The sequence below is a fragment of the Nestor notabilis genome, unplaced genomic scaffold (assembly GCF_000696875.1).
Source record: "Nestor notabilis isolate BGI_N333 unplaced genomic scaffold, ASM69687v1 scaffold14310, whole genome shotgun sequence".
NCBI classification, from domain to species: domain Eukaryota; kingdom Metazoa; phylum Chordata; class Aves; order Psittaciformes; family Psittacidae; genus Nestor; species Nestor notabilis.
Genome location: NW_009910751.1, coordinates 1 through 27,634, shown reverse-complemented (window position 1 = coordinate 27,634; position 27,634 = coordinate 1). Strand labels below are relative to the sequence as shown.

At 36.5% G+C, this 27,634-nt stretch overlaps 1 protein-coding gene across 1 annotated transcript; it reads right to left on the bottom strand.

The window, feature by feature from the left end:
- Positions 1-600: 600 nt before the first annotated feature.
- Positions 601-27,631, bottom strand: LOC104403397 (protocadherin-17-like; the record flags this gene model as incomplete). The annotated part of the gene is given in 4 exon segments (XM_010011514.1): positions 601-773; positions 978-1,036; positions 25,210-25,756; positions 25,758-27,631. Coding segments are annotated over 4 exon segments (2,653 nt in total), but the record flags the coding sequence as incomplete, so codon positions are not given.
- Positions 27,632-27,634: the final 3 nt, after the last annotated feature.

The window sequence follows — 27,634 nt, the reverse complement described above, 5'->3', positions numbered from 1 at the left end:
TTTCACAGACGTTCATCTTTGTTACCTTCACAGGATGTAAACAAAGTTATACTGAAAATCAAACTATATTATTTTACACTTGTCACACTACTATTGGTTGTGAAATCAGCATTACAAATAGTAAAGTATATCCATGAAATGAAAATATCTTCTGAACCATTTTTACTCTTGTCTGATATCCCAAGCCTCTTTTCCTCTTCTCCAAACTATGTGAGGAATGTAAATGACTTGTGTCCTTTAACCTGTTGCAGGCATGTCTAATTTCAATTTCCAAATCACGCTTTATCAGGACTGTGTATAATATATTACAGGCAATGCCAGTAGAGATAAAGTATATTCTAATTATTTTAGAAAAGTACTAATTTTTTTTTCCTCTTTTTTTCTAATCTACTTTGTATACTTGCTGTTTCGTTCCATGTTCATTCTGAAAGATACTGGGTGTTCTTTGCTCTGGGCTACCTACAAGATTTACTTTTTTTTTTTTTCTGATAGCATTATCAGTGGGCTATTCCACCTTGATAAACCACAACTACAATACTAATACATTTATAATGACAGCTTAAACTTTACGCTTTTATAAGCACTGGAGGTTTCACTCACCTTGTTCAAGTGGCTGGCTTTTAGCTGAAGTAGTTTTCATCTTGAGTGCCTCCCTAACAGACATGTCACAGCAGGAGCCTTTGTTAGTGTCTTGGTCACTGTCAGCCTGATCACTGTCCCCATGGCCGCTGTCCCTCAAGCTGGCTCTTTCTGGATCCTTGAACGTGGAGCTACTGAAATACACATTTAAAAAAAAAAAAAAAAAAAAAAAAAAAAAAAAAAAAAAAAAAAAAAAGGAAAAAAAGAAAAAGAGAAAAGAGAGAAAGAAAGAGAGATAGTTGTATTTACTTGTTCTAAGTTGAATTGTACTCTCTGGCAAAGCAATTTTGACAAGAATGCAAATGGGGAAGCCGAGAAAGTTATTTAATAGGCCTTACCTTTGAACAAACTGCTGCCTGCTGCCCATGTAATTGGGCTCTGCGGGAAAATTGTCTGTCTGTGAAAGAGAAGGAAAAAAATACGTATAGTTGTACACTGGACAAATCTCCTGCAGAGCAACAAGATTTCCTAGAGGAGAAATGATTAATAATTCAAAAATTCCCTTAATCTTCAGATTTGTACATTTTAATTAAATTGGAAAATGCTGGCATGTAATTATGTGCTCAGAACAATTAAATGATTCCGGTCCACAAATTACCTGCTAAAGTAAACAATGAGGCTCCAATAAGTGGAATTCTCTGTTAGTAACTTGACAGATGACACTGTTTATGTTTTTTCATTAGTTAGATATTAAGACTGATGGTTATTGAAAATGAGAGAAAAAATTACTTTTGCATATTACAAAAGTAAATTATTCAGTAATTCTAATTTTTAATCATAATTACATCATCTACCAGGATTCTGAAGCCCTTACTGCTGCAATACAGTTTCATATATTGCTGTATTACTCTTGAATTGAAAAAAAAAAATAAACAAAATGATCAAGAGAATTCATGGCTGGTTAGCTGTGGGTTTTCTTAAAAGTTACTGGAAAAGTGCATGTATGAAAATATTTGGATTTTCTCTCTTTAAACTTCATCAGTATTAATAGCTTTATCAGAATAATGAGAACCACACATGCAGACGAAAACATTAAATGATAGTTGTAGACAAGTAGTTTTTAAAAGAAGATACTTTCATTAAGTCTGTCATGAGTATATTTTTAGCAACATGAGCTAAGTAACTGTAGAAGCAGAAGTATTTACAGCATCCAGACCAACATGGAGTCCTGCCAAAGGGATCTGAATTCCCCTTGTATCATCAGCTGAAGTTCTTTGGGAGGAAGAGAGACTGCACCTTTCACAAAACTCCACATACTGTACATTCATACACGTCACTTCTTGCAGCTGACCTAGTGACAGAGCTTCTACTGTTTTCTGCATCACTTCATATCACACCACCCTTCTTTGCACCAGCTACGAGTTTTGCAACAGCATCTAGCACATCAGTATCGGTAACACAGGCAATTAATGAAGCAGACCCAAGGCAAGGCTTAATGTTACACAAGTGTTTACACAAGTGACTGGCCTTTCAGATATTTGTTTTTCCCTGCCACTCTGCACTCCATTTTTTTCTTTAGCATTGTTTTTTTTTATAGGTTAGGTGGTGGTAATCAGAAATATTTGTTACTTCTTGTATGGTTGTATCCTTGGAGCTTGGAAAAGAAGCATGAAGTTACATCTGGAACTTAACAGCCATTGCTGTTTGCAACAGAAAATATGTAGCCACTTGCCAGTCTCAATGTACATGTGAAACAGATGTGCTTATATGCATGGATATCTTGTTTTATTTAAGAAAGGGACAGAAGATAAACAATTATCTTCTGTTCAGCATGTATGAAGTAAATTAAGAGTGTACTTTCTTGTTCCTAACTAAACTTTTTCGTTCAAAAATTAGGATTGTAACACACACTGTGTTCATATTTTGAAGTTGTTTCTAATTTAAAATGTGGAGTACGTATCGTATATGTCATTACAAAAAATAATCTGATGATTTATCATTGAATTATCTTTTATGATAAACTGTACATCAGAACCAGGTTTTGCTCATCTGTTTACAAAATATAGCATAAAGCACCTATACCTATAATGCCAAATGATTTTTTATCATATCAAAATTGCACATAACTTGGAAATCCTAATTTGGGTGTCTGTGTTCAACTAGAGACTTGTTCTTCAACAGCATTATTGAAAGATGGGCATATGAAAGTTCTTAAATACTGCCTAAGGAATCAAACAATATGCTATATTACAGAAGGAGAATTCTGAAGATCTAGGACATCTGACTCAGTGTTGTGTCGCTACTTTTCCAAGACAGCGTTCCGAAAGCTGATGATTTCAGTTACAGGTATCCAAACTTTTAAAAATCTGGACACTTCAATTAACAGTGCAGTTTAGTGCTTTGGGCTTAAAACCAGACAAGATCCTGGTCTTAGGGCAGGCCGTTAAAATAAAAGCTTGTCTTAACTTTTAACATGTTTCAAGTTATAAAACCAAACATTTAAAACAACAACAAAAGAAAAGGAACAAATGGAGGCATAAAGGCATTTCAGATTTCTTATATGTAATCTTTTAAATGTAGGACATATTTCAGAAGCAGGCTTAATTCTGCTATTTATTCTTTTCTTGTGACAAAATGTAAAATAGCATCTCTTGTGTGCAGCAAATCTGATGTACACAAGATACACACCTCATGTATACACACATATAGTCATCATGACACTCACAGAGCCCAGTACTTCTCAACCCAAATAAACTTTTATAATTGCAGAACTCGTATCTTTTTTCTAAGTCTAATATCTCAAATAGATGCCCAGCAAAACTGTCCTTATGCTTTTACTTATGCAAGACATCTGCCTCCTCCTGTACACAGCTGCTACTAGAATCAACATTTCCTTTTTTCATGTCCTTGTCACTCAAAATGCCTGCTATAAACTGTCTTTTCATAAATTCTCTTTTATTAGAAAAGTCAGACTTTTGCCCTGGATTTAATTATAGCACCTCCTTAAAGATGGTGCTAAGAACTTATCTCTAAGCTGGACTACAGTAAGAACTGGTCATACTTTTTGTTTCTGCTTATTCATAGCAAAAAAAAAAAAAAAAAGCATTTTGCACACCCTGGACTTGCCAAGTCATAAATTTTAAAATAGAAATTGTGACCATATCTTAGCTGCCATCCTAAAAATGGGAGCTGCTTCTGAGAAATTCAGTATTTATGGTAATCATTAATGACCTTTAACTCAATAATAATTTGACCAATTTCCTTCATATTGTATTTTGCAGTAATACAAAAAGTTAGGTGCCATGTTACAGTGGGTTCACTACTGCAAAAGAACAATGTAAACACTTGATAACTATATACTGTAACTATATACAGCCACAGAGCTCAGCTGAATTATTTTCCTTCTGCTCTCCTTCTCCTAGGAACTATGAAAATATGATGCTGTAAGAGAGCACTCTGAGACATAGGCAGCATGATATTATCTATACAAAAATTGGGATAATAAACATTTAATTTTAAGGCTAAGCAGTTTAAAGGATTCTTAGAAGGGTAAGCTTCACAGCAGCTTACAAAAGGATGAATGCCTAACTAACTCCCTTAAACACTTTTTTTTTAATCCCAGTTGAAGTGAGAGGTCATATACTTAAAATTTTTACACTTTAATATCTGTGGAAGTGACATTACACATTCTAGCTCATGCATTAATCATACCTCTTTACACTGCATAGCTGCAACTCAAAGAAATGAATACTACTTTAAGAATCTATCAACAGCAAGCAAACTCTCTGTTCTTTTCTGGGTATACAGCCCTTTCTAGGAAATCAAAACTACTGTGCTATTTGCCTCCAGTTTTAAGGTAGGTTTCAGCTCACCTTCAGGTAACCATCTAAAAGTTAATCACATACACTAAGACAATCAGCTAAGATAACTCTATAATTCATGCCATTTTGGGCATTGAGCTTTATGTACATACTGTTCCTGGAAATTACTTTCACCAATAACTATAGGGGAATCTAAATGACCAGCGAGATGTTCAGTGTAATAGCTAAAGCTTAGTAAGATGCATTGTATCAGAAGTGATTTACATAGAATTAAAATCTCCTAATAAATAACCAAAAATTACTCAAATTCCAGCACTGTTAACCTCCTGAAGAACAAAATAAAGCCAGCTCCATCCTCACCCTCCTCCAAGAAAAGCCCCAGAAACAATCCAGCTCTAAGAATAATGGATTTAAACATCAAAGACATGTTTGCTCTCTCTGTGATTCAAGGCTGAGGACTGGAGTATCAATTAGGTCACCAGCTACTAAAACACAAGTTTTTTCAGTAGGAAGACAACATACTAGGACAAAAGGTCTCTAAAGCTAAAGCAAAAGCAAAACTGTCCGCTGCCTTGGTTAGATAATGGAGAATGAAAGTCTGTAATGTCAATCACAAATGTCCATATGTCCATAGCTCCAATAGAGAAGAGGTCCTGGTTTTATGGTTCATTTTCACGGATTAATGGAACCAGTCTCTCCAGTGACAGTATGTTGTTAAACCACTCAACAGATATACTTTTTAGAAGTTGCAACAATGGCTACTTAAAAATACTTTCTTCCATCTATCTGTCCTTATATGTGACCCTAGAGTAGATCTGAATTTTTAGGAACACTGCCATTACTGTGACATTGCAGAAAAAATCCTGAGGAATTCTGTACATATTTTAGTACAGCTTTCTCAGACTGATGAATCTCCTAAAAAAAATGTCATTTTGAAAGAGATCAGATCACATACAAACCCTTCAAAAGCTGCCAAAATTTAAAAAAAATAATCTTACAGTTTGATCATGTTACCTTTTTCATCAGGAAATTGAGCAGAAGAAAAGTAAAGGGACAGGAAAATTAAACCTGTGCAAAATATACTTTTACTGGTATGGAGTTTTAGATGTGACAATATAATTGCTTCAGTCTAATAATTAACTTGAAAAATTATTTACCAGCCAGTGTTTGCATAAACAACATGTAGAACATCCTTCAAGTGCTATCGTCAACTGTCTATAAAACCATTCATTCTATTAGGTGTCTTAGGGCTTGCATATTGAGACCACAGGGGCCTAAATAAACTACAAGTTTTTCTAGGTTTTGCTCTCACATGGTGAATTTGGAATACTGAATTTTATAAAATTGAAAATAAAGCCATTCAGAAGTTTGAAAGTCAACTGTTAAGGTTGTACTAATTAATTCTAGAATGGGTATGATTTCCAAAAGTTTAATTTAGAAAAAGGAAAATGAAAAATTAAGGCAAAAAACAGAGTATCAGAAATAAATTCCTCACAGGATCCATTAAACCTAAATAATCTCTTAAAAGAAAAAAAACAAAAAAAACAAAAAAAAAAGTGAAAGCAACAGTTTGAATCAGCCTCAGAAAAGCATTACACAATGAATTATGGGAAATATTTTTAGCAGTGGGTTACATTAATCTCTTTTCCTTTTTCTTTTTCCACAAATACATGTTCACAAGGTGTATGTGCTTACTTCTGCTGAAATGTTTTTGTTTAACAGTAGAGGACTTGATAGGGCTTCTGCTTTGGAGAATTTGTATAAAAAGCAGTCTGGCTATTAAAACTTAGAGTTTTCTAGCTATATCACTTTTTTTTAATAAAAAATTCTGTTACACCCCAACTCTGGAGATTTCTACTATTCTTTGGTGTATTCCATACTGTTTGAATAAAATCAGAGAAAATAAAAGAAAAAGCTTTCAATTTGACAGGTCTGTCTCAAAAAAAAAAAAAAAAAAACCACCCCACCAAAATTCTTAAAATCAACATGACTGCTGAAAAGATGGAAAAAGTAAGATAGAAAAAGGCAGGGGGGGGGAGAGAGAAATGCAATATTTAAGTGTTCTTGACAAATTATGCCCAGAAATAATTGTCGTATTAGAGAAAGATGTATTTCAAAATACAAAAAAAAGACTCAGACATTAATCAGATTTATGAGTACTAGACTACTAAAATATTCATAATTTTTTCTCAGAATTACGAGAACAAGTATCACATTTTGAGAAATGATTCAATGCAACTCCATTTTAACAGGTGTTCATACGTGGAACTATAATAAAGCAAAACATCTCTGCTGACTTTAACTTCTTTTTAATTAAAAATTAAATCCAAAAATTAAATGAAACATCTCACACCTTTATCAGACTGCCACTTAGTATGTAGCTCAAGCATTTTCTGTGTCTTTTCTTGAAAACTTTAATTCCAAGTAGTCCCCATTCCCTCATGTAACAAAGATCTTATATAATGGGACTAACTTCTGAAGACGAAAGAATTGTATTCTGCCAAATCTAGTTATGAAAGAGCAGACACTTGTCTTTATTTTTTTAGGAACACTGTCGGTTCAACATAGTGCATTTTTTCACAAAGATTTCTCAATATAAGACTGCCAGTGAGTGTATATACTTAGCCTGAAGCAGCAGTTATTCATTGCACAAGACTTCATTAAGAAATTGCATTAGCCCAATAGCAAAATAAAACAAATAAAAAAAAAAAAACAAACAAAAAAACCCACAAAAAACCCACAAAAAACCACCCACCACACACCCCCCAAAAAAAAGGGCATAAACTTTTAATAAGTTATTATACCTTTTTGAAAGACAAAATTAAATAGGCTGCATTAACAAATCTTGTCCTAATATGTGCTCTCCACTCTCACTGATAATATGTATGTATTTGGGAAGTTTTGAACTTGCTGCAACATGTGTGTTTTGATGTCGAAAGACCTACAGTGTGTTTATGTGAATTTCTGACATATGTAACATTCTTCAAAAGCACATTAAAAACACAGGTTAACAAAAGCAGTCAGATGCACAAGTCAGTATCGTTCACCAGACTGCTGTACTCTTTACTGAAGAGTGTTGGTGGCTCATGTTTTCTCTTTCTCTTGAATGAGAAAAGCAAAACTGTGAGCAAAACTGAAAGAGGTCTTGAGCTATTCAGTCAAATGATTGGAGTGACTTCTGAAAAGTGAAACTCTGGGAACAGAGACTACCATCCTTTCCTGTAAGTGAAGGAGTGAAGATTCTCACGATAAAAAATGCCTAGTCCATGTACTATTTTCTCTTAGCAAGTACCATGGTTGTTACCAAAACAAATCATCATTCATTCATTGCTTAAGCTTTCATACTAAGGTATTCTAAGCATTTCAGTTGTTTGCACTACTGGCCTAATGAAAACAATTGTTTCTTAAATTTTTAAGAGTTTACTCTTCAATGCAAAAGACACAGAAGAAGACAGAAGCTTAAACTGAAGGGATTTAATACAGTACAAGTATTGGAATACATAAGGCACAGTGAAGCTTCCTCTCACCTGATGGCTGCACCAAGCCTGAAGACTGAAGCAACTAAAACGGTCACTGTAAGCAGACATATTTTTAAGTGACCCTGGTAAAAAAGTAGAATTGAAAGACACTCAGAAGAAGGGGTGGGACCAGACCGTGATCAGATTTTCTGATACAAAATAAAATACTGAAGCTTTTCAGGAACTAGTTTGCCTCATTTTTGGTGCGGAACTCATCTCAGCTCCTCAACTTCTCTGTGAGAGCAGATATGTTTACGGACAAACTTGTGTCTGGGGACTAGGAAAAAATGTGGAAGCTGAACCCAAAACTTCCTTCTACTGAAAGGGGAATCAAGAAGATTTTCTGGACCAAACTCAAATTGCTCTTTGCTTCACAATAGTTTCAGTTTTCTGAGCCTCGTTTTGTTTGCACTCAAGAAACATGAAATTTAAGTATCTAATGAAATTAACATGGTCTGGGAAGAGAATGTGAAGTTGTCAATTGGGACTAGAAAAAAGTAATTGCAATATGAGTTCTTAAGATGAAGTACTTGTTGAAGAAGGTTCAAGATCAGAACTTAGGAAGTGGTGCCTAGCCACACATGAGCTAGAGTTGAAGGTACAATAGCTCTGCTTCTGCTATCACAGCATCAATAAATAAACATAATGAAATTCATGATACATTATTGCATTGCTCTGTATTGCCTCTATTCATTTAAAAATTATAAACACTTTTAAAATCATTCACAACTTGTCAAATGTCAATGATCTTTGTGAACAGTTAGACTGGTGTTTTAAGAGGCGCTTGTGAAGATCTTACAAGAGTGTGATACAACTTATATCAAAGTAAAAATGAAAGTATGGGAAAACAGAATAACTACTCTACCCGAATCTGCTAGCACTGTTGCATCCAATATATTTACACTGTTCACCAATGATATGTATTTACTGAAGCTACTCAGTCAATAAAAAACACATTAAGAACCTTTTGAAAGAGCTTCCCTGTCAATTAGGCTGTAGATACATTCTATCGCTCCAGTTTTCCTGTCAATTTAATATACTGGATCATATTAACAGTACTGGCTTGTCAATAAGGCAAATCCGAATCCTATTAATGGAGTTATACTGCCAATATAATCGGCTTCCTATTTATCGAGCTCCCCAGTATATGGGAAAGCTGTGAAATGGGATTATAAGGTTAGGTTACATACAGCTGTCTCTATATTACATAAATATTTCAGGAATTGTATCCTGTTCTGTAAAGAAACACCTGTAATCACTTTTTTCCATTACATAAACCAGATGACAGAATAGTATAATTGTTTACCATTGCTGAGAAAACACTCAATCACCCTCTTTTATCACGTTATGTTTTCTGCTTGCTCTAAGTGATGCTGTAATTTTACAAGACAGTCTACTTGTTTGCCACACATATAGAACTAGTTAAGAGATGTATGCATTCCACCCCACCTGCACAAGGTAATAAAGAAAACAAAAGGAAAGGGATGAAACATATTTTAGGAACAAAATATTAAGGACTCCATAGTTTTGTAATGTGGTGTGTAATCTTGGTGGAATTGAAACTTGTAAGTACAATACTAGTCTAACAGAAACCCCTGGAAATAATTAATAAGAGGTAGTAGCTCGTGCATAAAAAATAGTAGCAGTTCAGCAAGCCTTCTATTTAATAGAAGCCTTAATGAAGTTGAATATTAGTTGCTTTTAACCATATTCAATATTAAATAACTACTTCGACTGGATTAGCAGAATATACAACAGACCATTAAACCTGACTATATTACCAAAAAAAGGAAGGGAAAAAAAAAGTAATTGCATTAAAATGTACTGGGCATTCCCTTATTGAATTAACTCTCTAAGTCTAACTCGAAAATATGGAATAAAAAAAAACATGGTCTAAAATGACAGTTAAAGGTCAATGAATCAAGTTGCCAATTATGTTTTCTGGTAACAGATGGGTGCAATGAAACCTAATGATTGAATTTGAAACGCTTTAATGCATCTTTTATCTATGGCTCCCACCATGTTGAGTCTACCTTAGTATTCCTAACAAATATTATGTTTACTGCATAATGGACTCAACTAAAATTAGTTAACTAGAATGAAATTTCCACATACCACAATATCCAGGTTATTCTAAGAATACCATACCGTAAACTCAAAATAACAATACTTTTGGAAGTGTATCTTTGATAGCATTTGTGGGGTTTTGGGTTTTTTTCGTTCTAATCTACATGTTAAATGTGAAGTCTAGAAATAAAGACGTTCAAATTAGAGGGAAACCTCAAAAAATAGTGCCTTGAAATCAAGATGCTCAAAGCATTTGTTATAATTTCAAGAATGTTTTTCTCCCCTTGTGTTTAAAACCCTTTTTTCTATATGAAAACAACCCTTTCTTTCTTTTATGCACACAGATTCTACGTACAATTGCGAGCTCTTGGCATTTTATTTTTAATTTTGAGGCATATCTGAAAGCTCCTACTAAGCAGGAATTCCCAGTGAAGCCAGTAAGTTCTGTAGAATTTGTCCTACTCTTACCACTGCTTTTTTCCTGTTTCTAAGAGTAACATACCACAAATGTTTTCTGAACAGATAAAAGCTTATAAACACGACAGTACTATAGGGTGGAGAAGGAGAACAAATTATGGCCTTTAACACTGGCAAACTGTTTTGTACTCATAATATTTAGCAATTGGAAACAGAGACACTGGGTATTTTAAATCTGTTAGGTTTGTGTTAACATCTATCCACTATGTTTACCTTCTTCTGTCCAACCCATACTCTCACTAAAGGCAACAATAAAACTCCCACAAGCCATGACCTGAGGTCTGCTGAAATCAATGGATGTTTTCAAATTGGTTTCAATAGCCTTTGGATCAGTCTGGTTACTTCAATTATGTGATAAGCAAGTCTTTACATAGTGTGCCACATTCCCACAGATACATATCTCGTATGCTGTATGTAAACAGATCTATAATGGCAGTGATAGGGAACGGTGATTAGCTAAGCAGCAAACATTGTATGTGGCACAAGACTCCAGGTCTGTGTTTCTTCAATACAGAGTGAAAAAAAATTAACAGCAAAGATAGAGCAGGACTTGGTTCTGAAGACACACTGCCTGCACAGAAAACACATTAAGAGAAACACTGAAGCTTTCTTCCTAGGTGACAGTCAGAAGAACAGGGGTAAATCTAGATCACCTTCTTTCTTTTAAAGCTGCAACCTTATCCACTTTCTCTTCCTAAAATCATTCCTCTGAAAAGCAATGATTGCCTTAAATTCCTTAGGAATTAGGAAGAAAATCACAGATGATAAAACTTACACCTTCTGTCTAATTTTTTACTTAGGTCATACAACTCTTCATTTCAACATTTTGTTAAAAATCCCCAACAAGGTATTCATAAACATTTTGAGACAGGATACAAAGCCCTGTTTTCACATAAATACAGTGGCATAATTATTTCCTCTTAGCACTAGAAAAAGACATACTACTAAATATGCTGCCAAAATAATGGCTGAATTTATGACAGAATAGTAGATCATGAAACTTCACAACCTCTCATGCCTGTGTAAGGAGATTTTCAACTAAAATCGTGATGAGTTGATTTATTATTTGTGACATAAGATAAATAATTTATGCTTGCACAAATATAGCAAAAGCTTCTGTCTCTAAACATATTTTGAAGCCGTAACAGTCATGCGTCTATGATGAGGCACCTCATAAAAAGTAAAGTTTGATCAAATGCACCATGAATGTAGTAGCAGTGGTCAAGTAGGCTTGGACATTAAAAAATAAGGCCTTTCTGCTATAGGGCTTTGCATATCCATCCAAAAGTCTTGTCACTTCAGTGTTAACTGACTGCAATGTCTTCACACAGGACTCTGTAAGCTGATTCAGAAAAAGCAAAAAGAATAGTTACCTTTCTCAATAGGATCACCTCATCTAGAACATAACACCCCTTATCTAGGGATCATCACAGGTAACCTATAAACTCACAAGTATTTAAAGGCTGACTTCGACCTGTAACTTCTTAAAAGCCTGGGAAAAAAACTTCTGGATTACTCTTTTCATTACAGCTTGCCATATCGAGACTCTGAAATCAGATTTTGCTGTTAAAATAAAGAAGATGCACATAAGAAATGTTCTCTGCAAAGATTTCAGGATTAGGTAAAAGTCTCCATTCTGTTCCAAATCAGTATTGGTTTGTCGACATCTAGGACACTGCTGCAAGTTTCAGCATGGGTAGAGAGACCGAACATGAATGTTGATATTTAACTGAGGGGTTAGTTAGAATACAGTGATTAAATTATGGATTTCCTCTGTATCTAATTAGCAGGATGCTCACCCAGCATGTGAGAGCCTTTTTCAAAATGGAATACATGCAGCGGCAACTGAAGGATGTATATATATATATAGATATCATTTTTTTAGCTTTTATTTTTCAGTCATGACTTTTCAAAGAAAATACTTAACACAGCCTTCTCTAAATAATGTCCATATCACAAAATTCCCCAAGCCAGCATTTGGAAACAGTGTGTGGAAACCCCTTTCAAAACGGGAAAAGAAATGAAAACACAACAGGTACACTGCAAGAAATTCTGAACAAAAACTCATGCAAAGGGGGGGGAAATAATTTGTTAAGACTGTTCATGCTGCTCTTCCTGAATATTCAAACTGGATAATGTGTAACACAGACTAATGCTGCTCCCTGCAGGTAGATCATGAGCCCTAATGAAGCCACACCAACTTCCAAGTTCACTGGAATTCAAGATGGAGTTAGAGGCATAGCTGCTGAAAGTGATCTCTGGGAGTGGAGCCTTTGCATGCAATTATTCTACACATATGCCCTCAAAAATTGTTTTCATGTAGAAAAGCCCGTTAATAGATGAATTAAATTATTTCTATGGAATTTAATTTACACAGTTTTCGGACCATCTTAACTTACTGGTGTTTCTTTCTAAACAAACACGCCATAATGTTGTTGGGAATAAAAAAAAAGCCTAAAAAATACTAATGGACTGTGTATGGTCTTCAGTTCACATGTAACTTTATTAACTTCACCGTAAATTCCTAGGTGTGAGTACATTTGAGTTTGTTTTGTTTAAATCTTCTCAGGCATACAGTAATAAAACACAAAATGCCCTCCTAAAATATGCTAAGATTAAGATCCATCTCATTAATTTTCCATTAAAATAGGATTAGGATCTTACTCCTAGGACTTTGTACTATCAAACTTCAATGTAGAGACTTTCCAAGATAATGGTATAGAGTCCTATTCCTAAAGGTTTATAATAAGGTTGCTGCTTTAACCTGAAACACAGCATAACAAACAGAACCAATATAATGACAGTCCAAGATACCAGCAACCTTAAGAATGTGCAAGGAAGAGGCAAATACTGACAGGAATTAATCTGCCATTTACACACATCTGCCCAAGGGAGGTATTGTAATTGCAAAAATTTACTCTTAGACTGCTGAGACTCATAGTAATTATGTTTCTTTTTTAATAGAAATAGCCACAGGTAGTAATAAATTGGGTTTTGAGATGGGGAACTGGGCATGCATTCTAACCCAAATTACGATGTAATTGTCTTTATTATAAAATACTATAGAAAACCTATGGCTCAAAATTTAAATCAGAAGAAAACCTTTCCTTTATTTAAAGTCTTCTCTGACAGCTGTTCAACATGTATGCCTATTTCTTCATTTGCTGGTATCAGCAAGACCAGTATGACTGCAAATACTTTATATTTATCTAAAGGCCTTTGCCAGTGCTAGGGAAAATTCCTGAAGCTTACATTTGCTTAATAGAAACAGTTTTCTCTTGCTTTATTTTCATTCAAGTAAAGTAGACTTACAAGTAGGTAAAAATCTGGAAATACAGCTACTTGTTCCTAAGGTTCCTTTGCCAGTGTCAGAGGATGAAGAGAAGAGTGTGTGTGGTCTATATATATTTTAAATTAACTGAAATGAAAGTGTTCTCCAAAATTCTAGAGTCCTGTTTGAAACAAATGAGCACAGGAAAGTACTTAAAATGAGTTATTTCATGCTTGAAGGAATTATTATTTCATTACTGTCACATCGTTGCAATAATGAGACATATACTTTGGGGAAATATCATATACAATCATGGCCAATAAATAAAAAATAAACTAAATGTATCCAGTTAATTCTGCCCCTTGCAATACGATATCCTGTTAAGCCTGATAAGAAGCTACAAGTGGTTTAAACAGGAAAAAATACATTTACAGATTTAGACAAAAGGAAGACTACGCATTGAAAGAAATAACATAAAGCATTCTGGTTTCCCCTCTTTCACACCCAGTGGCTACAAAGCTGACTGATATATCCCTTGCCCTTGAGCTACAAAATGCAAATGATTGTATGTTTTTTAATACCTAAAATATTGATGAAAGCAATTGAGTGATGATTATTCTCATGTGTCACATGACTTCTATCTCCTTTTCATCATTACTCTCAATCCTGAAATCTGATAACAGGATACACAGTTTTAAGCAAGACATATAACTTCCACCATGAAGTGGAAAATGAGATCCTTCCTTACCTATACTCTTGCCTCAGGAAAAAAATGACAATATATGTCTCTAAACTTGATGCATTCTAGATTGCAGCAAAAGGTGTGGATTAACAGTATCTTCCAAAATACTGTTACACAGCTACCTACAGATCATACACAACATAATGGGAGAAAAAAAAAAAAAAAAGATGAAGACTGGTTGTAGTTAATACCTTTTATCCATCTAGATAGTTCTTTTGGTTGTATGCTGCTCTCTTATTTATCTTGACATAGGAATTCATATCTGACATATAGTCTAGAAATCTAAATAGTTTCTAAGGCTTCATGGTTTCTATTTATAAAAGGCTTTTAAATTCATTATTTCCCAAGCACTCTAGATTCCACTACATTCTTACTGTCATTTGATCCACTGACATGATGAAGAGATCAGAAAAGAACACACTTGGTACTTTATAGCTGTGGCTGGATAATCTTGCTCATGATCATCAAAGCAGGATTGTTTTTATGATCTTCAAATCTGCATATCAAATTACACAAGTCTATGTGAAAAAGCAAAAAAACCAAATATTCAGACATCAAGACTATCTCAATAGAGTACTAGAGAATGCAGTTGGAGGCTAAGCGAAAGGAACAGCTTTTGCAGCTTTGCAGTGTTTGTAAAGCAAAGGAGAGGAGCAACAGGGAGCAGTTCAGCTACCCAGACTAACAGGTTCTGGGCTGAATTCTGCACATGCTTGCACACATCAGCAGCTCCACTCCTATAAGTGATCTGTTTAATTCAGTGGTTCTATTGGCCTAAATTAAGATATTCACTGAATGAGTGCTTTAAGGATGATGCTTTGAAAGACATAATACTAATGCAATTATACATATATAAGTTTCCACAGGCTTCAAAATTACTTACACTTGGACTAAGAACCTGAGCCTGCTCTTTCTAGATTTGTGGAAAAACAGTCTTTTCCTCAATACCAGTAGGAACAAAGCCTAAGTGCTGAATCTGAGGTGTGTTACCAAAACAATGTTCTTTTCTTTGTCACCTTTAAAATTTTATAGAATTTAAATATTTTCATTAAGACTTTATGAAAATTTGATTAGCCCAATTCAGCTCACTTTTTTTTTTTTTTTAAACTGAGTTGTAGCTAAACAATCTTAACCATAAGTGGTTGCTTAGCAATCAGCAAAGAATGAGACAGAAATGTAGTAAGTAAAGAAACTGACTGACATGCCATGAATTATGGCACTCATTAAAAACAACAGAATAACACCAACAGAAGTTTAAAACAAAATTCTATTAATAAAAGAATATGTATAACTGTCTTTAGAAACGAATTATGCATTTAAAAGCTACAATTGTGATTCCATAAAAAATCCTTTAGCTGTTATTAAAATTACATTAAAATCCTTCAAATTCTTATGAAGCCATTATTTACCTTTTGTTTTTAATGCAATTGTCAAGTGTGCTTCCAATGATTTTAAAAACAGTATATATCTACAAAGCAAGCAAGAGTTTATACCTTTGAAGACTGAAATTGATTTTTAATGCACCAGCTTTCAGACACTACAAAGGCTGCTCTCTGCTGACAAAGACAGTAAACAAGAAATTGTCTTTTAAATGTTCCCTTTAATGTTTTTCTTTAATTAAAAACCAATCAGAACACATTGCAACACTAAAAAATTTAAAAATAAGACATTAAAAATGTTTAAGTTTTTTGACACACAAAGCATTCAAACTAGAATGAAAACTTAGGATGTTACTTTTGTTTACTTGTATTAGTTTAGACTTTCTTTGCACTGTAAACATTGTTAATAAAAAATAAAAATGCTTAAAATTAGTTTACCACTGAACACAGCTACTTTTATTGAATAGAAATGTTAAAAATATGATGAAATGAAACTAGACATTATAGAAGTATTGAAGTAAAATACTTTTTTAATACGTTTAGATTATTTTAATATATTCCTTTCCTCTAATCAGACCAAAGCCTATTTATGTAGATTAGTTACATCTAGAGTCTCATTTATCCAACCTGTATTTATCCTTTGATCACAAAGCTTGTTAACTTAAATGGTCTTCTATTGTTATGATTCGTTTTCCCATAATTATACAGTTTAACTGCCTGATTTTTTTTTTAATAAATATATGCAAACGCACCAGTCATATTCAGCAGTGTTATGCCGGATGCTCAATGAACTGAAAGAGCCATTTCAATGCAATAAAACTGCCTGGAAGTGTTCCAGGGCAAGGACTGCAAATACTAGTAATCATAGTGTAACCAGAACCAGTACAGGCAAATACAAGCATGTTGCACATGTATCAATAGACAGTCTGAAACACTGCCTGAAACAGATTTCGCATGCCTACCACTGCAAGAACTTACAATGCATCGATCAGAGGTCCCACCCACACAGCTGAAATTATGCATTTCTGTCTTGTAGCAAGGCTTTTCCTTTCCCCTTCAGAGTCCTCCTTTGGCATGCCACGGAGACTGCAGCATGCAGCCATCCAGCAAGGAACAGGATGCAATTTAAAACTTTTCTATTACACATAAAAGTATTTTATGAACTGGCAGAACTCTGATCTGATACAAACATCACAAAGACAGCAGAAAGGTCCATGACTAAAAGAAAATGCTGTTCATTTGAAGGATTTTACTTGCCTAGATCACCTATAGAGTATTAAATTAAAAATAGATCAGCATGAGACTGATTGTCTTGAGGGGTGAATAAAGGAGATATCCCCTCACTGCACAAAAGTGAGATGCAGATTGATCTTTGTGCTCTCGTTCTGTAGAAGTAACACTAACAATTGGCTGAAACCATGCAGTTATATCTTTACATGTAGAGAGACTCCTCAATTTTGAGGACATATCAATGGATGAAAATTTGAGCTATCTTCTCTTCTTAAACAAGTGAATTGCTCTTCTGCTACCCTTTCTGCACAGGTAACACCACTAACCAGTGGAAGCAACTCAGCAGAAGAAAGAGATGGTTCTTGTGTGACCTTAATAAGCAGGAATTGTATCAGCAGCCTTTGGGATTTAGCTAGAAAATGTATGACTGCTCAAGGAGGTTATTTAAAGCACTGCCTAATATCCTAATTACAGGGACATTCATATGAATTTTCTTGTTCTCAAATGTAGTACTTCATATTGTGTATTTTAACTTAAATGTTTAATAATTTATCTATTTTTTTCTTTCTCACAGGATTTACAGAAATTAATCCAGAATCTTCTTCTGTTAAAAAAAAATTAAAAAAAAATGCTTACAGCAGTCTAAAAACAAAGGTTGTACTAAAAAGCCCATGACAAATATATTACTAGGGCTTAGAACGAACCCTGGCTAAGATTTATGGCAGACTGTACACTACTCCATTTCATGCCATCATATCAGTAAAAGCAGCAACTAGTTAATCTTGTTGTCCCTTTAAAACCATAACAAATGAAATACTTAAACTCCAGGAACTTTTCCCCAGAATAATTTTGTCACTCTCTTCCTAGTATCTTTCTTTTTTTCATCTTTTTAGGTAAAAGCCTGCAGTCCCTTGAGAGTTTCCCTTGTTTCCTATAGTTTTGAACCCTTTAGCATTAATTTCACCACTTCTTACAGCTGAAGTAGAAATACAACTGAAAGTATAAAGCTCTCAGTCTATCTATCTGCTGCAAAAATTTGTCCCAACTGCTCTGCTCTGACCTTTTGACATCGAAGGATTGCTTTTATACTTATAAAGATAAACAGAGCTGTGTTTCTGCTCTCGTCAACAAACCACTGTTTAAGTTATTTTCACAAAAATTTCTTACCTGTTGGAAAATATTAGTACTAGTGTCAAAATGTCTTTCTTTTATACATGCAGGCACTCCTCAGTCTTGAAGAAGTATCTCAAGACCTCTGCCATGCATCCTGTATGTTTTCTTCAGAGAGAAAACAACAACCCATACACAAAGACTTTTTATATGAAGAATAAGTGTCTTGCATAGAGAAACCTAAAACTAATCTGATGTGGCATTTTAAGTTTTGTAGAAACAAAAGAGAAATCAAACAGGATCTTTGGAAAGTATGTTAAAATATTACTCAGTATGATAATGTTTCCTAGGGAGGAAATTAGTGAAAAAGAATAAAAAATGCCAAGGAAAAAATGAAAAAAAAAAAACCCAAACATTTGATAACAAAATCCCAACTGTTTTACAGCCACATGTTGTGACTTGGGAAGAAATATAATTTGTAATGACATTTTTGCCTCATTAGAGAAGCCGGGTGGTATCTATGCTTTCTTAATACCAAGTGATATTTGCAACTGTTTTATACATACCTAGTTATAATTTTCCTTGTAACAATATTTGCTGAATTTTAAGAATAATGTTATATTATGCACATTCTCAAAAATATAGGAAAACATGTGAAAATGTATGTTCATCAATATGTTCAATAGAGTCTCTAATTTCTTCTTTTAGCTGCACACAGATTATGCTAGGTTCACAGTTGGTCTTAAAGATCTTAAAGGTCTTTTCCAACCTACGATCCTACAATTCTACATTACAGTTTGCATGATAGTTACAAAATCTTCTAAATTACACTCTCCTTAATTGTTTATTAAGCTGTAAGAAAATATCACAAAAACTTGAAATCTGAAAATAAAGGACCCAATCATACTATTCTTAGCTGCACTCTGCAAGGCTCTTAGTCACAACTTACTCTTGAACTACTGAAATCATTGATGAATTCAAAATTATGCTGTTGACTGAAATACAGTAAGAACAGGCCATTATCAATGTGGGTAAGGAACAGAAAGCCAGCCAAATCTTGTTAAAAGATAATTCTTCAAAGGATCATTCATCAAAATTGCACTGGTAATCACAAATTTGCATGGATTGTCCCATTTAAAATTAGGTAGCAACAGCGAGCACGAAGATGAGGAAAGCTCAGTCGACTTTAAGAGCCATGGAGAGCTGTGATCCAGCAAATCCTGAATTACTTGCTTCATGTCTTTTATTGTAACTGCACTAAATTTCTTCCACTCTCACATTTTATAAACCAGCGAGTTCTAAGGAGACATTATTATTCTTAATTTATTGGTTAATGAGAATTTCTGTTCTGGCAATATGATTTTCTTCCTCATAATATCAGTGTTCTACTTCAGACTCTTATATTGTCTTTTTCTCTATTATGCTTATTATTGTATATTACAGCAATTCATCTTAGAAAATTCTTTAGATCTCATATGGACCTATATATCAGGAAGGATCATTTTGAAATAGTATTGTTATAAACAGTATTGGCAAGAAGTTTAACATCAAGACCAGAGTGAATGTAACACAAGCCAGCAGCCCAATTTTGCTTCCTCTGCCTATATCAGCAGTCAGAGTGGATGCCATAGTGAACAGTATGTTGCCTGACTTGGTCCTAAAATGTATGTATTTTGTGTCACTGTACTATGCAGTGTATCTTCATGAAAATATAGAAATTCTTAGACAGCTGACCCTGGTATTGACTGTACTGAATAAGTAAAACTAAAGCTACACTAAAATGTAACACAAAATCATACTAGCTACAGACTGTTTTCACAACACAAACATTCACAGGATTTATTTTGCAAGACATCTAACCTTGTAAAACACTGTAAAAACTACTGTAATGCATCTTAGTCAAGTAGTTCTAAAGTTTTATCTGATGACAATTTAGTGTCCTTAAACACAGCCCTAGAATACACCTCTGTGAAATTTGGGTTATAAAGTACAAATCTGCAAACTTGCAAATGTGTAGAACTGCCCCAGTATTGTTTTGGTGAAAAATGTTAACTTCAACTAGCTCAAGTGAGGGAGAATAATATTCCTCATTTGTAGCAGAAGATACAAAACAAAATAATGAATTCCTCTACAGATAGGAATTTACATCACTGAGAATGAATGTGTCTTCTGTGAGGAAAGCTGCTTCTCCTTGTACTGCAGCAGCTGCAGACTTCTTTTTGCAAACTTGAAATTTCTGAGCTGAAGTTTCTCAAGGTAAAGCATGGAATAGTATATCTAAAGACAGAACAGTGCTAATATAGTTTGGTTTTTATTTCCCCTGAAGACTCTATCTTCTTAGGTACTACTAGACACCTAGCGATGAAGCTGGATTGGAACTTGACAATAATCTGTTCACACATCATAAACATCAGGTGCCTGAAATATTAAGAATGATACCTACTTTATCTCAAAATGCTACAGGACTGCCTAGTACAGCAGCTGCAGTGGTTCCCAGCTTGAGAGATTCTTGCAACTCAGTCTTTTTTTTTCCAGCTGTTTAGAAAAAGCTGTGACCTCTGTTTTCTTTATTCATGCCTGTCTCATTCCTGATATATTTACAAACCTTTACAAGTTGCACCACAAGTGTAATAATAAATAATCTGTAGGATGATCAACACTACTTGCATATGTAGTTTTCTACACTGCTGTTATGTCACTTTGAGGAATCTATTCCCAGGCTTTATCTGTTTAAAGAAACTATTTGTTTCCCTTTATCCATCCATTCTTTTGTCTACTCAAAACCTGCAGGAAGAAATTTCAACTTGTTCACCCAGGTAAATGTGAACTGATTAACTTGGAACTTTTTGGTAGGAGAAATATGAACATGTATGTGTATTTTAGTACATGATATTTCTTTTTTCTAATGTCTGCTCCTTAAAATAAAGCAAAATTCTGTTTCTCTTAGTCAGGTGAGTAGTTCAGCTTGATTTGCTCACCAGAATGAGACGAACAGTTTACCCAATAGTCTTTACGGTCTAGAGTAAACAAATCTTCTTTTGGCCATGTAGAAGTGCTATTTACTCACACTTTCTTCTTTTTTCACCCCAATAAAAATTAATAGTTTGGACCATGAGTGATTTAAAGGTCACATGGAATTCTGAATCTGGCAATGACAATAGACACTGGCCTATATTTAAATATTTTTAACAAACTTGCGTTTGAAAGCAGTTTCTAAAGTATGCTTACAATATGATTGCTGAAGTTAAAAGCAACAAAACATGCTATAACTGTAGCTGCCCTGACTTCCCAGTATGATACTAAACACTGTTCTTCATACACATCCACGTCATGTGTGCATCAAATCACAAACGGTCTCTTTTCAGAGGCCTTAAGCACTTGCAAGTGTCTTATGCCAGTAAAAGCTGAAGGTACACAGCAACCTTGGCTGACCATCCAAAATTTTAAACATACATGTATGCATGCATGTTTAAATTACTTTATTTTTACGGTACTGAAGAAGTTCGTGATTCATATAGTAACACATGTAACCGTGGCATATAGCTGGATGCTACAAAGTAAGGAGTAAACATACAAGTTGTTGAACTGTGTGACTGATGTGTAACAGAATTCACTTAAAGAGAGGCAAGATAACACCTCTCTTACAAACATCTGGCAGTATTTTATTCAGGTGCTGGTCATTCTGGGTCAGTCTGAAACCCATAGTCACTAAGTAACACTTTACTCCACAGGTATTGATTGATACAAATTGGGCTGTCTGTAGAATAAAATACTATTCATGAGAAATAAGGGAATCATGTAGCCTATTGACTTCACTAGCTCTTACTAGTAAGCAAAGCAAAAAAAAGATGTTTATGCACTCCTAATAGGAGTGCGAAAATTAAGATCTTACCAATAAAGAAATTATTTATTTTGTTTTAATTATTTATAAACCTGACTGGATGTAATAATAATATAATATTTAGCATGTGTATTTATATACACACATAGATATATAAGTATGTACATATATATATAAACATAAAGTTTTATAACAGGCTTCTGCTAGAAAATTCTGCCATTAAAGACTTGCTGAGAAAATGAGAGTGAAGAAAAGCAGTTCCATCATATGAATTATATAGCGTGAGATTATCGTGGTTCAGTAATATATCTGGAAAAACTAAAGTGAATATTCACTAGAGAACACTTACACAATTGTTTACCTTTCCTTTACTGAGGTAAGGAAGAAAACTGCTTTTCCGAAGTGACTAATGAAAGGAGATGATAAAACAGCTGTTTGGATTCTGTATCTTTTTTTCCACTGGCTATACTTTGATTCCTAACTGTGCAATTTACTTCTCCAGACAAGGTTTCCTGGAGTGATTAAGGATATAGTAGATCCAGAAAGAGGACTGATCCTATACTATTTCTCCCTAAGTCTGCAGTTTGAATTTTACATGAGGCAAAAATACAGGACCAGATACAAAGCAATGTCTACATTCTAAATGCAAATTGTATACGGAATTTACTCCAGGGAAGTGGGGACAGCGAATACAGAAGATATTTAGTAAAGAAAAATTACAGTGAAGAGGATTGGATTTTCCCATCAAACTACTTTAAGTCTGGTCCTTTCCTAAACAGAAAGCAACTGCTTTGTTTCATACTGTATATTTGTTTTGTCAATACAACTACAAAATATAGTATCAATAACTATGCTCAAACATGTAGACTAGAGAAAAATGACTCCTAATCTACTGGCTGGACCACCTGAACATCCAAAACACTCTGTCGATATTCAGGGAAAGTGAAAACAATATTACGTATACCAGTATGTGATGTGAAGAGCTACTGTTAACATTTTCTGCAGTTTGTCAAAACGAAAACTCTTATAGAAACCACAACACACCTTTTTAAGGGAGGAAATTCCTCTTTTAGCTTTATATAGATCTCAGGGGGAAAAAAAAAATCATGATTGATACTATACAGTGAACACTGTAAAAAAAGAAATCATATTTTCCATAGGGATTTTACACTACAATTGAATCTTTACTACTCAGTACTATCAATACATGAATTAATTGCTTTATAAAGACATTACATGGTTGTAGGAAAGTATAATTTTCTGTCTTTTAGTAACTATTACACTTGTCAGTAGGAAAAAAATGTGTTCTTTTTTCTTTTTTAGCATTCTGACAACTCCATTTTACAGTAAAAAAGTTGACATTACTTAAACAAGTGTCACTGAAAGTTATTTGTTTTTTGAAACATGAATTATAAATCAAATTATCTCCAGTTGTGCCCTAATCTAAACTCTTCCCTGAAGTGTCACTTTTTGTTAAAATCAATTTCAGATTTTAAGTATTGCTCCATTCACCTAATTGATAGCAACACAAATTCATGATAGGCATAAAATGACATTGTTTCTGTGACACAACTCAATAGTAGATTAAGGATTAGTTCACAGTGGCCTTGCCCAGACAGCCTTTTTCTTTCTTTTTTTTTTTTTTTCTTTTTTTCACAGTTATAAATATTCCATTTACAGGCCATCAGTTACTGGATTTTTGGTTATTTAACCTGCCAATTACCAATGGTCACTTCTATTTAGTTTAAAACAGTAAGTGCAGCAGCTGGCAGCTAGAACATTTTGGTGTTCTTAGACCACAAGGTATGATAACTCCAAGGAATTACGAATTTTCTTTTGGTACATCAAGCGTCTACAGTGCAACTTCTTTCCCACTAGCTGCATACACAAAATGAGTCTGTGTCACTTCTGATACACTCAGCTCATTCCCCTATGACTCAGAACAGCATATCAGGAGAAGCAGAGGATAAAACAGATCTGACATTTCAAATATATTTAATAGTCATTATCCAGAGCCTGCTTTCAATCCAAATGTTAAAAATCACTTTGGAACATATCTGTAGTATTTGAACATTAAGCTGTATTAATCATGAAGCAATACTTTAAATTTAATCATCTGAAACCACATTCTGCCCTCACCTTCACTCTGCGTGTTCACTGCTCTGGAATACACCTTCTGAGTTTAAACGTTAAACTACATGCTAGAAATTAAGTCATTCTTTGATTAGCATCCTATATCAAATGGTCCAAATTCTGCCATTTGTCACATTCACAAAAGTCGATAGAGGACAATGTGGATATAACTGGCAGCAGAATGCAGCCCAGCTGCAATTTCTGAATGAGCTTTGGTAGAAGACAGAGCATGTAAGTCTTTCACTATAAAGCAATCATCAATATTGACTCAGGCTACTGGAAATCTGACTAGTTGTTTTGCTGTTCTATGACAGAATGTGAGTTCTGTTAACATTTGGGGATAGAAGAGAATCACCACATACATTTTCTTTCTATTTGACTAAGCAGAATTTTCAGTGCTTAAGGTTTGGTTGTTTATGGGGAGAGGAGGAGGCAATGGAGCCCAAATGATACTGTTCTGTGTCAAATAAAATATATTTATGGATATATATTCTAAAGAAAGAAATTTTAAAAAATTGAAAACATACATCTTGGAAAGATAGCTCATATTTACATAGAGGATTGCAGGGCTATAATACACTGTTGCAATAGATGTCCTCAGCGTGTAGAGTTTCTCCCACGTCCTGTTAGTTACAGCAGGTAATATGACTGCTTCAGAAAAGCCCTCCCCCTTCTCCACCCCAAACCAAAGTGAATTGAAACCTGTGGAAGCACCCTCCTCTGTCTGACAGTCTTCTGGGAAAACACCCCAGCATGCCCTAAACATACTAAACACCTGCCTATGCTTTCACATGCCCCTCTTTTACACTGGCGTGACTGTTTCAGTGGGCATTTACTTGTGAATCCCCTGGGAAAGAGCAGTGTGACAACAGAACCAGATCCACCAGATGTGGTCTGTTTCCACTTTCATTAAGTCCACCTCTCTTTAGTGACTTGTATTGGTCCCTTCAGTGGTGTCTTACAGCAGATTTCACTGCAGACAAAAGGTAAATTTAAACCAGTGTCTAAAGTGAGGTCCAGGGTATTCTAAAAGTCTCCTACCTGAATTATGGACATCCGGCTCGGGGGAGCCTCGCTGGCGTTAGTCCCTTGCCCTGTGAAGCTGGTGTGGCAGCCCACATGTCCCTGGGGTACAGTCAGGTTGTTGGAGGCGGGCTTCAGGTACATCACCTCTGACCTGGGAGAGCTGAGGGGCAGGCGAGTCTGGTAGTCAAAGTACATGGGTGAGGTGGCCAGGGATGGGCTGCTCACCACGTTCATGACATTGAGGGGCCCCCGGCTGTCCTCGCCCTCACTGGGCACCAGCATAATGTCATTCTTGCTGATCTTCTTCTTCTTGCCCTTGCCCCCTCCACTGCCACTGCCTCCTCCTCCCCCGCCATTGCCTCCCCCTCCTCCCAGCTGAGGGTGGCTATACTCGGCAATGCGACAATTATAGGTGCGGATCTCCTTGTTCTCTCTCTTGCACTTCACAGCAATAGTGATCATGGCAGCCAGCAAGATGATGGACACAGTGCTCAGTGTCACGATCAGGGGCAGCGACAAGTCCCAGTGTGGTCGCCGATGCTGCTCGCCATTCACCTGTGGCGGGCAGGGGCCCTGCCAAGGCCCTGACAATGAGCTTGGCCACTGCAGAGAGGCTGGGTTTGCCATGGTCACTGACTTTTACCACTAGTTCAGCAACAGGGCTGAGCTCCTCCCAGTAGGGGTGCAAGGTGCGTATCTCTCCACTAGTGGGGTCCATCTCAAAGAGGTGCTCCTCATTGCCTTCCACAATCTCATATGTGAGACGCCCACTCTCCCCAAAGTCACTGTCCAGGGCACGGACGGTCCCCACGGGGTAGCCCACCCCAGCATTGCGAGGCACCTGCAGCTCAGCAGTGTCATTGATGAGGGCTGGCAGAACGATGAGGGGTGCATTGTCATTGACATCGAGCACAGTGACGCGCACCGTGGCATTGCTTTCACGGTGGGGTGAACCCGAGTCTTTGGCCAGCACACGAAACTCAAAGTGCTTTGTCTGCTCATAGTTGAAGCTCCTTAGGGCATAGATAGCACCATTGGTGGGGTTGACGGAGACATAGGTGTAGATGGAGACATCTCCCACATGCCCGGGCAGAATGGAGTAAGAGACTGTCCCATTTTGGCCCAGGTCAGGGTCCTGAGCCAAGACAGAGCCCAGGTACTCTCCAGGGATGTTGTTCTCAGGGACCTGTAGCACATAGAGGTTCTTGCTGAAGCGGGGTGGGTTGTCGTTCTCGTCAAGGATTCGGACGGAAAACGACTTGGTGGAGTTGAGTGGGGGGTTGCCCCCATCACGTGCCACAATGGTCACATTGTACTCGTCCTGTGCCTCACGGTCCAGGGGCCGGTCAGTGACAACAGTGTAGAAGTTGTCATAGTTCTCCTCCAGGGTGAAAGGGACAGCTCCTGCTCCACCACCACCACCCAGCACCCGGCACTGGAGCTGCCCGTTCTTGCCGGAGTCTCGGTCAGTGACCCGCACCAGGGCAATGACAGTGCCCGGAGGGGCAGCCTCACTCAGTGCTCCCTGGCGAACGGAGACAAAGCCAATGGTGGGTGCATTGTCATTGCGGTCAATGAGGCGGACAGTGACCTTGCAGTGAGCAGGGATGGGATTGGGCCCCAGGTCCCGAGCCTGGACGTCGATCTCAATGAGGCCACTCTCCTCATAGTCCAGGTTGCCCTTGACACGGATGAGGCCACTCTGTGGGTCAATGCTAAACAGGTCACGGACGCGCTCAGGTGCATAGCCACTGAAAGAGTAGAGCACCTCTCCGTTGGTACCCTCATCGGCATCAGTGGCATTAAGGTCGATGACGGCAGTGCCCAGTGGTGCATTCTCAGGTAGCTCTACCACATAGGAAGCCGCCTCAAAGATGGGGCTATTGTCATTGGAGTCAATGAGGCGCACATTGATCTGCACTGTGCCCGAGCGTGGTGGGTCACCACCATCCAAGGCTGTCAGTACCAGGGTGTGGTGGCTCTGCTCTTCACGGTCTAATGGCTTCTGGATGACCAGCTCCGGAAACTTTGTGCCATCACCTCGGGACTTCACATCAAGGGAGAAGAGGCCATAGTCATCACGGGTGAGCAGTTAGGTCCGCAGCCCATTGTCCCCAGCGTCTGGGTCGTGGGCGCTGGTGAGGGGGAAGCGGGTGCCTGGCGCAGCATTTTCAGAGATGTCCATGTCCACTTGATCAGAAGGGAACGCTGGTGCGTTGTCGTTCAGGTCCTGGATCTCCACCTTGATCATGCAAATCTCCTGGTCGTTGGCGAACACCTCGAGGGACAGCTGGCACTTGGTGCTGCGCCGGCACAGCGCCTCGCGGTCGATGCGCTGCTTGGTGTAGAGCAGCCCGCTCTCCCCGTCCACGTCCAGGAGGTGCGGGGCTGAGTTCTCCAACACCCGGAAGGTGGACTTGGGGCCGCGGCCGCCGGGGCC